The 15750-nt window shown below is 35.8% G+C and overlaps 1 protein-coding gene across 4 annotated transcripts in view; it reads left to right on the top strand.

The window, feature by feature from the left end:
• KIAA1958 (KIAA1958 ortholog) overlaps positions 1-13751 on the top strand; it is a 140009-nt gene extending 126258 nt beyond the window's left edge. For all 4 annotated transcript variants that reach the window (XM_045563613.1, XM_045563615.1, XM_045563616.1 and 1 more), the window contains 2 exons: positions 927-1099; positions 12565-13751. In XM_045563613.1, coding sequence (XP_045419569.1) covers positions 927-1099; positions 12565-13371 — 980 coding nt within the window. In that variant the 3' untranslated portion in view covers positions 13372-13751. The remainder of the gene's footprint in view (positions 1-926; positions 1100-12564) is intronic.
• Positions 13752-15750: the final 1999 nt, after the last annotated feature.

Genomic DNA, 15750 nt, shown 5'->3' with positions numbered 1-15750 from the left:
TTGTTTGAGTACAGAAAGTTTCCAGAGACGGTCAGAGCTATTAGATAGCAGTGTTTATACTTTGAGGTGGTCTGCCTTGATTTTTTTTTTCTATCCAAAGATAACAATTTGAACAGGTTAAGCCTGGTTTTAGCAAATCACAGGGTGTAAAGAAAGGCCAGCTAATGGTTATGGACTAGGTTGTCTCTTTGGCAACCAACACTTAAAGTGGACATATTGAGAAAAACCAGTCTTTATCTGAAGTAGTTCTGGCAATTTAAAATATATTCCTCTCTTCTGAGAAGATGTGAGCCCCTCTGGAGTATTCCTCCCTCTTTCCCTAATATTTCTTTCACTTGGCCTTACATTTCTAATTTGAAGGTAGTTGATGGGTTGTGGAATCAGGGTTTAAATATCTCTCTATTAACTTGCAAAAAGAATTAAAGAAATATGCTATTGCCATTGCATTCAAGGCGTCCAATAATAGCACTCAAGACATTTAAGACTATATTATAAAGAAATGATAGTGCTTCTTGTGCTAAGGATGTGTGATTTTTCTCTTTCCTTCCTTCCTGCCTTCTTTCCGTCTATCTTTTGATTGCTATTATTATAGAAATGCTATTTTTTCCTAGTGAAAATTTTAGATAGACCATTCTTTGTTTTTTCACATTCATTTTTTTTTTCCCCGTCTATTATTGCAATGACTGCATTAGTGCATACGTTACTATGTATGGCAAAATAGTTGGGATTAAATGCAAGGTTATTGCCTTGATTCCATGCTATAAATATTGTTCCCTATTTTATTTATTCTAATATATGTATACCTGAAAATTTTTTAAAGTGTTATCTTTTAGGAGTTTTTCATTTTTTAACATGATCCCCAGATGTAATTCTCTATAGAAGAGAATGGCAAATTATTTTAATGCTTTTATTGTTTTTGTTTCTAGCTTATTCTACTAAGCTCAACAAATTTCCTGTATTTAATATTAATGATGACTTGAATGATCTGTGTACCAGTGCAGTAAGCCCAAATACTACCAAAGCCACGCGGTACGCCCTGAATGTGTGGCGATATTGGTGCATGACCAACGGGCTCAAAGATCACACGGACATCACCAAGGTAAGGGACTCTTGAGTTTACTTCCTTTTTCAGCCAACTTCACTGAGCTTCCAAGTCCCAGGCACTGTGCTTAGCATTGCAGGGAACACAGAATTGTTGCTGTCCGCCTGGGGAAACTTTTTAAAGTGCATAAAATAGAAAAAAACATATTCACAGTACGAAGCAGAGTTTAATACATGTTTTATGAATTTATAGAATAGAAATGCCTGAAAAATTCAGTTAGATAAATTAATTTCAGTTTGGTAAAACTAGAGAGAGAATTGCTATTTCAGCCATATTTTGTGCGAGAGGTAGGATTTTAGTGGAATTAGGTGAGGACAGGAGTTTTCTAGGCTGAGTGATGTGAGAAAGAGTAAAATTTGGGACAAATCTTGCCTATGGCAGAGGCATCATGTATCAATATAGCAGACTGTAAAATCAGATTTTTATGAGTACAAAGCTAAAATCTTGTGAACTTTGGGAAGTCATTGAGGTTTAATTTTGTTTTTGCTAAGGCGAGACTTTATTTGAAAGGATTATTGCAGTGGAGGGGGAGGGATTATTGCAATAGGGAGAACACTCTGACCATAAGATCTGCAAGCATCTTAAGGGTTAGACAAAAGGGCAACCACTGAAGTTTTTTGAGCAGGAAGGAACATAAAGAAAGAGATACTCTGGAGAAATTAGTTGGAAGTGATAAGCAAAAAGTTATTTAATATCCTTGGTCCTCAGTTCTCCCATTTTTAAAATAAGCTTTTAAGATCCCTTCCAGTTTGAAATGTTTGAAGTTTGTGAATGGCAGAAAAATAATCTTGGACATGTGGAGGCAGATGTCCAAAATACAGAAAGATACTGTATTTTGATTTGGCTATATTCAGTGTAAATCAGATGGACATGTCCAATAAGCAGTTGGGAATGTGAGATTTAAAACAAGATGGAAATATTAAAGCTGGAAGTATATATTGAAAGGTCTTGAAAATAGAGGTCATAGTTGAAGCCCAGGGGCAAGTGAGATCTCAGAGTTTGGGTGACATGTTTAGGAAATCAACAGGAGATAAAATAAGAAATCCAGGTTTCCACATCTGGCAGCATAGTGCACTAGGCAGTGTGAGAGGCCTTCCTGCTGTTCTTGCAGAAAGGGAAAGAAACATCCATAGCTCTCCCCTCCCCCAAACAAAGGAGAGGTAAAACTGGAGCAGTGAGCAGTAAGCACATATGCAAGGCAGGGTTCTCCCTGAAGGCATATGTTGATAACATTATTAAGAAAGGGAAGACAGGTAGATGAACTGAAGAATCCTTGATTAAGGAAAAGACCCTGAAAGGATCCTCAGGATCTAGGTCAGTAGCATACCCTGACTCCTACCACAGTCATATGCTAATAATTTTTAAGGGAAACATCCAAAATGTAGGTGTTCAGGCTTTTTGCAAATAAATGTCAACTAAATATGTGCTCATTTAAAAAAAAAAAGACACTAGCCACTCAAGGAAATAAACTACCATGAGTGAGAGTGAATAAAAACAAACAACAGATTTAGACACCAAGGACTTTAGATAGTAGATTATAGACTATGTATGAAATTTTTATAGTAAGAGAAGGAATCATAAAAATAAACAATATACTAATCAAAATGATCCACCAGATTTGAAAATAAATTAAAATTTCCACTTCTGGCTATGAGAGAATAAAAGGGTCCAGAATTACCCTTCTGCTTTAACAGCTAGAAAACTGGATACAATATACGAAACAACTCTTTTAGACAGAATAGGCAGCACAAGACATGATCCCTAAGACAGAGGAAACAAGTTAGAAGAGTGCTGTCATCTCTCAGGCTTTCTGCCTGGAGGCAATTTCTGAACTGCAGTGAGGGAAGGGAATCTGAACAGAGCCTGGCAACTGGCTGCGTTGTGGGGAGATAGAGATCAGAGTTTGGGGAGGGTGAGGACATGAATACACTAGAAAGAAATTTCAACATTCATTGATAAAATGCTAAAATCCAGAATTCAACAATGTAAATTTCACAATTTTTAGCAGCTAATAAAATATTACTAGGCATGGGAACATGTGACCCATATGCAGAAAAATAATTAGTTAAGTCTTTCACTTCTAGCCAATTTGGAGGGCCAGATTTACCCTTATTCCTGAAACAACCAAAAAACAGACAAAAGATATAAAACAATGTTTTGCAAGGTACTGTATAACAGGCAAAGAAGGACTGTGATCTTTGAGAGGAAAAAAGGTGATACCTATGAGTGCCCCAGCTTTTGTCTTGAGAGAGTTAACAGGTCTGTGATGCTGGGAGGGAAAGTCCAGGCAGAGTCCACAGACCTACCAAGTTGGGAAAATGGAGCTGAGAGTCCAGTGAGACCAAGGTGGCTAGAGTTGTCATGACAGAATTCATGACTTATACTCAAAAATAGAGAGCTGAACAAAGAACCCAAGAGACCTAAAGACAGTTCCCCTCAAATATTCTACTGAGTACTGAGAAACAATTGCATGTAAGGAAGCTACCTGAGGCTGGCAAGGAACAGTATCTGTTTTTACCAGCCAGACTGGAAAAACCTCAGGATTCATTGAGGAGAGTACTCAGAAATGTCTTGCATCAGATGTGGGGAATAATTATCCCTAGATTAAACTCTGCTCTAATCTCCCCCAACAAATCTTAAAAGCAAGACCCAAAAAGATCAAATGGCTTTCAAGTAACTTAACTGTGTTCCTGAACAAAGCTTAGGAATGTTTATAGGAATATAAAAATTTCTAGAGAACATGAAATAAAATTCACAATGTCTGGCATCTAAACAAAAATAATCAGACACACAAAGGGCAAGAAAAATTATCCCTTAAAGAATGAATCATCGAGAACCAACCCAGAGCTGATACACATTATAGAATTAGAAAACAAGGACATTAAAACAGTTATTGAAACTATAAAGTTAAGACCTGGAAGATATAAAAAAGATCCAAAATGTACTTCTAGAGATAAGACTACAATGTGTGATAAAAAATAAACTTGCTTGGCATATTACACATTAGAGAATAAAATATGTGAACTTGAATACATAACAATAATTATGCAAAATGAAAAACAGAAAAGAGAATTTCTAAAAAATGATCAGAGCATTAGTAACGTGGGAAAATTTCAAGCAGCCTCATACACATGTATTTGGAATCCATGAAGGAAAGGAGAAAAGGAAGAGGGGGAAGTAATCAAAATGCTTAAAACCAGTGATAAAGAGAAAACTTAAAAACAGCCAGAGAAAAAAGACATGTTATATACAGAGGAACAAAGATAAGTTTGCCAACAGCTTTCTCATTGAAACAATGCAAATGAAAAGACAATGGAGTAATTTCTTTACATTACTGAAAGAAAAATACTTTCACTATCCTCAGTGAAAGTATCTCTTAAAAATGAAGATAAAATAAAGACTTTTTAAACATTCAAAAATGAAGGAATTTATCATCAACAGATTCACACTCTGAAAAATGATAAAGGAAGTCCTTCAGCCAGAAGGAAAATTATGCTACATAGAAATATGGATCTAAACAAAGGAATGAAGAACACTGGAAATGATAGCTATATGGGTTAATATGTACTTTTGTAAAAAACTTACTCTCTTTCAAAGATCTTTGACTTTTTCAACAAAAACAATAACAAGATAAAAAAATCCTTCTCATTGGAAACTATGCAAGCCAGAAGAAAATGAAACAGTATCTTTAAAGAGCTGAAGGAAGAAATTCAACCTAGAGTTTTAATACTCAGAGGAAATAAAAATGGAAGTGAAATAAAGACCTTTCAAACAAACCAAAGCTGAGAGAATTCATCACCAAAAGACCTATACAACAATATATGTTGCTCTTTAGACAGAAGCAAAATTACAACAGATGGAAACTTGGGTCTCACAAAGGAATGGGAAATACTTGAAGTGGTATATAAAAGACATTTTTTCTCATTTTTAAATTTCCCTAAAAGATAATTGACTATTTAAAGCAAAACCAGTAGTAATATATTGCAAGGTTTATATGTTATGTATAGAGAAAATTGCATTGCAGTAATACACGAAGGATAGGTAGAAGAATGAAAGTGTAGTGTTGTAAGGTTCCAACAATATATGTGGAATATTGTAGTATTTGAAGGTACGCTGTGATAAGTTAAAGGTATATATTGCAAATCTTAAAGCAAGACTAAAAATATAAAACAGAGATATAGCTGATAACCCTGAAGTAGAAATAAATGGAATTGTAAAAAATATATTTAATCCAAAAGAAGACAAGAAAAGAAGAGGGAAAATGGAACAAAAAAACCAGTGGAACAAATAGAAGGCAAATAGCAAGATGGTAGATTTAAACCCAACCATCTTGATGATTACATTAAATGGAAATGGTCTAAACATTACAAATAAAAGAGAGATATTGTCAGGCTGGATTTTTAAAAAAGCCAAGAATCAACTATGTGCTGTCCACATCTGACTTTGAATATAAACACTGAGAAAGACTGAAAGTAAAAGGATGGGAGAAAGATATACTATGTAAACATTAATCATAAAAAACCTCAAGTGACTATTAATATCAAAGTAGACTTCCACTGAAGGAATTTAATAAGAATAAATAAAAAACTTTCATAATGATAAAAAAAGGTCGATTCATCAAGAAGATATGAAGATCTTAAGTGTGTATGTACTTAAAAACAGGGCATAAAAGAACATGAAGTAATAAATGAAAAAAACTAAAGGAAAAATAGCAAGTCCACAATTGGCAATATCAACACTTCTCCCTTGGTAATTTATAGAACAAGTAGGCAGAAAATCAGCAAGGATAAGGACTTAACACCATCAACCTGACTTAACCTAACTGGTATATATATGACACTCTAACCAACAACTGCAGAATACACATTCTTTCTAAATTCACATGAAATATTCACAAAAGTAGACTATAATGCTGGGCCAGTCTCAATTAATTTAAGAGGATTGAAATCATACAGAGTATATTCTCTGTCCACAACAGAATTAAAATGTATGTTAATAACAGATTGCTAACTAGAAAGTTCCTAATACTTGGAAGTTACACATTACTAAATAACACATGGACCAAGGAGAAATTACAAAGAAAGTTATAAAATATCTTGAACTGAATGAAAATTAAATCACAATTTATCAGATTTTGTGGGATTAATTTAAAGCAATATTTAGAGAAAAATTAGCTTTAAATGCTTATATTATAAAAGAAGAAAGGTCTAAATCAATAACTATGAAACAAGAACTTTAAGAAATAAAAAATATACTTGGTTAAAAAGCAGGTTTAGACTCAAATGAAAAAATAATTAGTAAATGATAAGAAAGATCTGAAGAAATAATCTGGAGTATAGCACAGATAACAAAGTTATGGCAGTTAATAAAAGAGGTTAACATTTAGAGAATAGAGAAGATTCAACTTATTAAAACCAGCAATGAAAGAGGGGATATTAATACCAATCTTACAAAAATAAAAAGGATTATAAGGGAATTCTGTGAACAATCATATGCCAACAAATTAGGTAATTTAGATGAAATGGACAAATTGTAGAAAGACACAAACTACCAAAACTGACTGAAGAAGAAATAGAAAATATGATAGACTTGTAACAAGTAAAGAGAATGAATTCATAACAACAATAGCAAAAACTACCCACAAAAAAAAAAACTCGGGCCCAGATGGCGTCACTGGTGAATACCAGTCCTTCACAAAGTCTTCTTTAAAAAAATTAAGGAGGCAGGAACACTTCCCAATTCATTCTATGAGACCAGTATTGCCCTAATACCAAAACCAGACAAAGACATTTCAAGAAACCCATAGACCAATACCTATTATGAATATACACACAAAAATCCTCAATAAAACACTAGCAAATCGAATCCAGTACATATAAAAAGGATTGTATACCATGATCAAGTGGGCTTCATCTTAGAAATGTAAAGTTGGGGCCGGGCGCGGTGGCTCACGCCTGTAATCCTAGCTCTGGGAGGCCAAGGTGAGTGGATCGCTCGAGGTCAGGAGTTCGAGACCAGCCTGAGCAAGAGTGAGACCTCGTCTCTACTAAAAATAGAAAGAAATTATCTGGCCAACTAAAAATATATATACAAAAAAATTAGCCGGGCATGGTGGCTCATGCCTGTAGTCCCAGCTACTCGGGAGGCTGAGGCAGTAGGATCGCTTAAGCCCAGGAGTTTGAGGTTGCTGTGAGCTAGGCTGATGCCACGGCACTCACTCTAGCCCGGGTAACAAAGTGAGACTCTGTCTCAAAAAAAAAAAAAAAAAAAAGAAATGTAAAGTTGGTTTAATACCTAAAAATCAACTACTATGATATACTATATTAATAGGATAAAGGATAAAGCCTCATAATCATCTCAATAGGTGCAGAAAAAGTATTTGAGAAAGTTCAACACCCCTTCATGATAAACAAAAACAAAAGCTCAACAAACTAGAAATAGAAAGGATCTTCCTCAACCTCATAAGAGACATCTGTGAAAAATCTACATCTAACATCATACTTAGTGGTAAAAGACTGAATGCTTTCCGCCTTAGATCAGGAATAAGACAAGAATGTTTGCTGTTGCCATTTCCGTTGAACATTGTGCTGGAGGTTCAAGCCAGGGCAATTAGGCAATAAGATGAAATAGGCTTCCAGAATGGAAAAGAAGTAAACTATCTCTTTTTGCAAATGGCCCGTTCATATATATAGAAAATCCACTAGAAAATGATTAGAAATAATAAATGAGTTCAGCCAGGTTGCAGGATATAAGATCAATATACAAAAATTAGTTGTGTTTTTAGAGTAGCAATCAGCAACCCAAGAATAAAATTAAGTAATTCTATTTACAATAGCATCAAAAAGAATAAAATATTTAGAATTAAATTTAACAAAAAAAGTTACAGATTATACGTTACAAACTGCAAAACAATATTGGAAAAAAATAGAGACAAGATTATTACAAAGAAGAGTTTGAAGCATTGCCCAAAAAGCAACTGTTGGTTTTACTTGTCTTATCATCTGTCTCTTCCAAGTGTATTTGCCAAGCAAGTCAGTTTTTTTTTTTTTAGTCTTTCCTAACTGGGGTCATCAGTCCCATAACCCATCTCTTACTTCTCTTTGGTCATTTTTACATCAAGGAAGCCAAGTTTCTAATCCATGGTGAATCATATTGGGGTAAATCAATTCAGAGTGGTTAATGAAGGAAAATGGTTTCTTGCGACATCTTATTAACTGACTAAATACCTTTGTAACTTGGAGGAGTAATCAGCAACAAAAACTGGGTCTGAGAAACCAAAAGAGGCAGCCAGCACAGGCCAGAATGAACTATTTCTTGTGTGCAAACAATATAAATTTTGTGACTTAATATTTCTCCAGGAATTGCTTTTATGATGATTTTACTTTTAAACTTGTGGTATTCTGTGGAAATTAAGAAAAATGTTCTGTATCCTAAGTCGGCTTGGTTGTCCTGACACCAAGGTTAATTTGTTGATTTAACCCATCATTATCAATTCATTGGGTGTCAGTTATATATTTCTGGTCTTCCGTGTATGTTGAAGACCCAGTCATGAATGGGTTACAGTTCTTGCCTTTAAGGAGCTTTCAGTCCACTTTGAGAGATAGACATATAAATAGATAACAGACTATACAATCTGGAAAGGACCACAATAAAAACGTGAACTAAGTGCCATGGGATTCCCAGGTGAGAGAGCAACTTTGCTTAGGGAAGCTGGAGAAGCTTTTATATAGAAAGCAGACTTTGAGCTAATTTTGGAAGAATGAATCGAGATTTTTCAAATAGAGGTTAGAAATAAAGCATTCTAGGCAGAGGAACTAGTAGCATGTGCAAAGACTTAGAAGCATGAAAGGACCTTGTGGTTTCTGGGAATGGCAGAAAGTTCAATGAGGCTAGAAAATAGAGGACAAAGAGAGCAAAAGATCAGGCTAGAGAAATAGGGTGTGTACTAGTTATCTCTTGCTGCGTAACCACCCAAAAACTTAGTAACTTAAAGCAACACTCATTTTATTTGCTTGTGATTTGCTATGTTAGCATTTTGGGCTGAGCTCAACTGAGTATTTCCTCTATTGGCCTCACCTGAGGTACTCATTGTGGGTACAGTCATCTAGACATTAGATGGGAGACAACTTGTCCCCATATTGCCAGGGTCTAACTGGGCTTCCTCACATGGAAACACCATGCGCTAAGACCAGGAAGAACCTATAATACGAAAGCAGAACCCCTTGAGGCCTAAGCTAGGAATTCACACACTGTCACTTCTGCCATATTCTGTTGGTCAAGATAAGTCATGTGGCCAGGCCAGTTTCAAGGGGTAGAAAAACAGATTCCACTTCCTGATGGGAGAAGCAGCCAAGTCACATTGCCAGGGAGGGGAATTGTTGTAGCTGTCTTTGCAAACAGTCTACCACAGGGTGGAAGCAGATTGTGAAGGCTTACATACAACATAAATAATTTAGAATGTATCCCAAGGGCAACAGGAAGCTATCAGAAGTTTGTTTTTTTCGTTTTTCACTTAAAGCACTAAGGTAAAAAAATAAGTTTTTCTCCTCAGCACCCATTATTTAGGATTCATTCGTCTCCTACAATCCACATGGTTATTATAGAAGCCATCACATTAGCAGAATGGACCACCTTTTGGTGAGTTGTTTAAATTAGGAGTGGCCCAATCAGAATCCTTCTTTTGGATTGTTTTTCTACTGAAAATGAGAGTTGGACTCTTGCTAAAAACCTGAAGTTTTAAGATGTAAACCTTGGGGAGTACTAGGTAACTATGTTTGCAGCTATATGTAAAAAGCCAATCTGCTCAGAGAAGCAGAGATGAGAAATAGAGAGAGTCCTGATGGCCTTGGAGCCCACTAAGTCTGACATCCCTCTCTGCCTAGTTTTGTTCAAGTTTAGTGTATCTCTTGCAACCAAAGGAGTCCCAACTAATATAAAGAGAGGTTGATACCTGCAAGTGGGGAGTTGCAAGTGACAACATAAAAATCCAAAGTCAGCTGAGTTTGAGTATAATGGTTATTGGGAAATTATTTTAACTGGTTACTGCTGGTATATAAGAAAGCTGTTCTTATATTTTGTATACAACCACCCTACTCTGATAGATTTTTCAGCTGAATCTCTTGGAGTTTCCTAGACCAACAATCAAATTATCAGAAAATAATTGTATTTTGTCTTTTTCTTTCCTATTATATAGGAACGAAATTTCTTTTTCTTGTCTTATATGGTTGGCTATGCTCTCCAGAACAGTGTTATATATAATAACAATGATATTCAGTATGTTTATCATGTTCCTGACTTTATAAGAAAGATTCAAATGTTTTTATTGTGGGTATAATTTTTATAGTTCTTACCTATACAATACTCTCTATCATAGTAAGAGGATCTTTTTTCTTCTAATCTAAATTTAATTTGTATTTTTAAAAATTTGAAATGGCTATCAAATTTTTTTCAAATATTTTTTCAGTATCAAGTTCATATTACTTTTCTTCTTAATGTATGAATGTCAATTATATTAAAATATTTATTAAGATCAAATAATTTTTATGCTCTACAATAATCCCCACTGTTTTGATGCAGTATTGCTATACTGCCATCCTGAATTTTACTTGATAATACAGGCATTCCTTGTTTTGCAAGGTACCATGTGAACTGGAACTTGTGCATATCAGAATCATGCCCTTGCTTTGCATGGTATTAATGTGCACAAATTTTATTTAATATAGTGAAATAGGAAATGAAAATTGCCTCTATATTATTTTGGAAAGTTTACATTTATATTCATATACTTTGGTTTTGGGTAATGTTGGTCAAATTTGCATTAAAAAATGTCTTTTTCCTATTCCCTAAAACTGTTTAAACACAAAAGAAAAGCTGAATTGACTCGATAAAGCCATCTCTTTAGGAACAAGGTACATCTTTGACAATTATTTCACTCTCTTCTCTTGTTTAGGGCTATTCAGATCTTTTACCTCTTACTGAACCAACTTTGGTAATTCATATTTTTCTGGAAAATTATTCAGGTTATCTAGATTTTTAAATTAATACTCATAAAGTATGTGATTTTTTATATTCTTGAATCTCTTCGCTTTCTATAGTCTTTCTTATTCCTAATATTGTTTACATGTATACATACCTTCTTTCCTTCCCTTTCTCTCTCTTTCTAAAGTTATACCTGTAGAAGTTTGTCAACTCTACTTGTATTTTCAAAGATTACATATTTTTATCTACCCCAATTTATATCCTTTCTAGTCTAGTAATTTACATTTTTATTGATTCATTCTATAATTTTTTAATTTGGTTTACTTTTTCTAGCTTTTTTAATTTAATAATCAGTTTGCTTATTCTGAATAAAGTTTTCTAACAAAGTCATTCAGGACTATGATGTTATTGGAATATATTTTGCAATTATCTCATACATTTTGATATGTAATGTTTTCCCCTTGGTTAATTCTTAATCTTGAATTCAGCTTTTGTTTTCTCTTTGACTCAGGGCTGTTAGAAGAATGAATGTTACCTGTTCAGTTTTTACTCAATAAAATTTTTTTTTACTGAGACTGTCTTATTGTCCTAGAATGTATATTCAGCCTGAACAGACAATAAGCAAGGTCTAGTTTGCTCTTTGTAGCTCCATCTTGAAAATAAAACTTTCTTAACTAGCCAAGTTTCCTTCTCTTCCTACCATACCCAAATAAAGAGCTCTCTCTGTCAGTATAGTTATTAAGTGTTTCATTTCTTTTTAACAAATAATTGACATTGAAAACCTATGGGTCATTAAGCCAGAGATATTTCAGGACCTATTCAGATAAATTCAAAGTGACAAATCAAGGAGCATTAACTTTCCGTGCAAAGTGGAGACATTAGTTGTCTTTCCCTGGAGCACTATGTTTAGTAACAGCAGGACCAAACAGTGTGTGCATATGTCAAGGAAATTAATGCTGAAGTGATTCAGAGTTTAAGTTTAGGTCAGGAATCCTTCAGAGAGGATGGTTGAATTTTATTGAAGGGGAGGGAAGCAAATGATTTGCAAGCAAAGAAAAGAAAAGGCCTTCCAGAGAGGAATAGTGAAAATTACAAAAGGCCAAAAATAATAATATTATAATAATATATATGTATGTATTTGCAGACACAGGTGTGTGTGTATGTGTGTGTGTTCATTACTATTTGCAAACCTTTTCATGTTCCACTACTTTAAGCATTACAACAATCTTTTGAGAAGGTATTGGTTATTACATCCTGTTTTACAAATTGAAACATAGAGGTTTAAGAGATCAGGTGGAGCAAGTGTGGAAGATCTTCCAGCTTGAAATTTGCTATTCTTTCCCCTATATCATGCTAAGGGGTAAACCCTTTAGAGGCCACAACATGTCCACAATACAGCCCCAGGTGAGGACAGGAGAAGAAAGGAGGGGTCTGGCTGGGTGGGTGTCCTCCAGTGTGTAACCTCAGTGTTTGTCTCATTTGAGATCCCTGCAGCGAAGTTGAACGAGCTGCTCGAGAACTTTTATGTCACCGTTAAGAAGAGTGACGGCTCAGACTTCCTGGCCACCTCACTCCATGCCATTCGCCGAGGCCTGGACCGCATCCTGAAGAATGCAGGTGTGGGCTTTTCCATCACCAGCAGCACCTTCAGCTCTTCCACCAAGAAACTCAAGGAAAAGTTGTGGGTGCTGAGTAAGGCAGGCATGTCGGGTGCCCGTTCACGCAACATCGTCTACTTCTCCCTTTCTGATGAGGAGGAGATGTGGCAGGCAGGGTGTCTGGGGGATGACAGCCCTATCACCCTCTTGTCCACTGTGGTCAAGTACAACAGCCAGTACCTGAACATGCGGACGCTGCAGGAGCATGCAGATCTGATGTATGGTGACATCGAGCTGCTCAAAGACCCACAAAACCAGCCCTACTTTGCCCGGACAGACAGTGTCAAGCGGGAGAGTCGGAGTGGTTCCACTCGAGTGTGTCATGGGAAAATCTACCATGAGCATTCCAGGGGACACAAACAGTGCCCTTACTGCCTCCTCTACAAGTACATGTACATCCATCGGCCACCCACCCAAATGGAGGCCAAGTCCCCCTTCTACCTTACTGCCAGGAAGGAGGCTGCAGACATGGGCAGTGTGTGGTATGAGGAGCAGAGGATGGGACTGCGGTCTCTTCGGGGAATTGTCCCAAACTTAGCCAAGAAGGTCAAGCTGGAAAACTGTGAGAACTTCACCTTCGTCTCGTTTACTCAGGTCTCCAGGAGGCTTGGCTCCCACAGCTGCTGCCAGTGAGCCCAGCCTGGGTGAAGCCCCCTGCCCTGCTCATGCTCTTAGGCCAGAGCTCCCCCAGGCGGCCAGGGCCGGGGTCTGCGGCCACCGGAGCTCTGAGAGGCAGGGGCTGATGGAGCAGGACTTCACTGTCAGGGTGGTCTCCATCAGTGTGGCCTGCTAGTCCTTTGACTTGGGGTTTGTTTTTTAAATGAAAGTAGATGAGTCTGAATAATTCAGATGTTTTATCCAAATGTGTGTCACCTTTGTTAACTTTTAGAATCTAACACAATGTATGATTGCTACATACAAGAGTGAGGAAATTCATTTTATCTAGTGCCTTTTTAGCACAGGTTTTCTCAAAAAAAGAAAAAAAGAAAAGAAAAAAAAAAAAGAAAAGGAAACTAAGTAGTCACTAAAAAAAAATCCCAGTAGCCCAGTAGCTTTAGAATGTTATGAAGACTATACACTTTGTTGAATTACACTCAAAATTAGCAACTAGAAAGAGAGGCAGACATGTTAGCTATCTCCAGGAGAAAAATTGCACTTGACATTCCTTTATATTTTGCTGGTGGATAACTTGGAGCAAGCAGCCTCGCTGGAGAGAAGAGCCCAGAGCTACACTCAGTCACCTGACAGGGCTGCTCCTACAGCTCTCCGAAGTGGAAGGAACTCCATCTCGACTGTCAATGGAGACAATTTCATGAAATAAAAAAAATTAATGCACCAGAAGGGTGTTTGTGAGAACAAGGTTTTCAGTGACTAGATGGTTTGTAATGTGAGAGAATTTCCAGTAGTGAAAGAAAATGGCTTGGAAAAGCCGTCTGTGATCAAAATGTGAAAACCTCCTGAAGCAGAAGTGCCTATGTTTTATTTCTCAATACTACATGAGAGCTCTTTTAATTTGAACATTTTTTTAGTGTTTTTAATCTGTTTTTCATGTCATAGTTCTGTCAGCATTTAACACTGGATCTATTAAGCAACTAAAGGTAATTGTCAGGCTTAACCAAGAAAATCCAACAAAACAAGCTGCAATGAAAACAAATCTCAGAATATGTTTATTAAAGAACTTTGAAATATTCTTGTCAAAGCATGACTTTTTCAGCCACAATAGATGTCATCATTTTAGGTTGGCACCAATGCTTGGGACATGATGATTTAGACAACCTACAGGTAAGCAAACCCAGCATTAAGGATGTAGTCATAAAGTCAGAGCATATTATAGATTATTAATGCAATTTGAAACCATTTCACTCAGGTAAAATTCAACCTGATCACATTATTTAAACATCAGCAGAATTTTCTAATAACTACTCTGAATGCAACAGTAAGTGAATAAGCAACCCAAAGAGCACTAATTAAAGATAATAATAATTCCTAGGGATCTTTATTTTGTATTTTAGGAAAAACTGCTACAACTTTCTGCCATTATGTTCCTGTGTATGCTTTCTAATCCCAAATTAAAATTCCAATGCAAATTCATTTTGCAGGAGTCTTAAAATCAGTCCTATTTCTTTTTCAAAACATTATTTTAGTATTTATTTTACTTAATTGTTTTTAAGAACATTCACTAGTCATTGAAATGTGTAATACTTCCTTTACCAGAGAAGACTCAACCAATGCTGCCTTAAGGTGTAATGTTGTTCCCTTTTGAGTTACTGTGCATTGATAATTTTGTTTACTAGTTGATCTTTCCTGAGTAGAGATTAATTTTGGTATATCTTCATCTGTATATAAGTAACAGGTAATATTTAATAATCAATCATTGTTATGGCTTGATATTGTATACTGTTCTGTTGTGGTTTCCTGTAGTGATTTTAGGGTTTTGATGAAAAAGAAATAGACAAAACATTAGGTACAGTTTCCTTTAGTTTGCTAAACACCCAAAGGATATTTTTGTTTGTAGAAAGCAGATCATCATTTTCTTATCAGTTCTGCACTTAAACTGAAATATAACCTATGAGAACTATTGGGCACAACCTACAGCCTAATTAAATAAAACCTCCACTTTTATTTTAGATTCAAGAAGAAATTGCCATTAGGAATCTTTTCAGATTTTAACATTTCCAATAGTAGCAATAACTGATCCAGAGTTTGTAACCTTTCTATTGATAGTGGCTTTTCATCAGCTGCATAACCATCTCCACTTCAGATTTGTTGCCTATCAGCTATCTGATATACTATAAATCCCCAGAGTTCTGAACTGAATGATTATAATAAAAAATCAGGAGGCCACATCTTCAGTGATATCTGATGGAATGAAAGAATTGTATCTCAGCATCCTGAATGCCATTCATTGCATGCCTCCTTGGGAATGGTAACAAGAAGGAAAACATGTCCATCAAGTGTTGCCATGTGTCATCCGTTGTACTAGGTACTTTCTCTATTATGTATTTGTGTATG

The sequence above is a fragment of the Lemur catta genome, chromosome 10 (assembly GCF_020740605.2).
Source record: "Lemur catta isolate mLemCat1 chromosome 10, mLemCat1.pri, whole genome shotgun sequence".
NCBI lineage: Eukaryota > Metazoa > Chordata > Mammalia > Primates > Lemuridae > Lemur > Lemur catta.
This window is presented reverse-complemented; position numbering and strand designations above follow the sequence as displayed.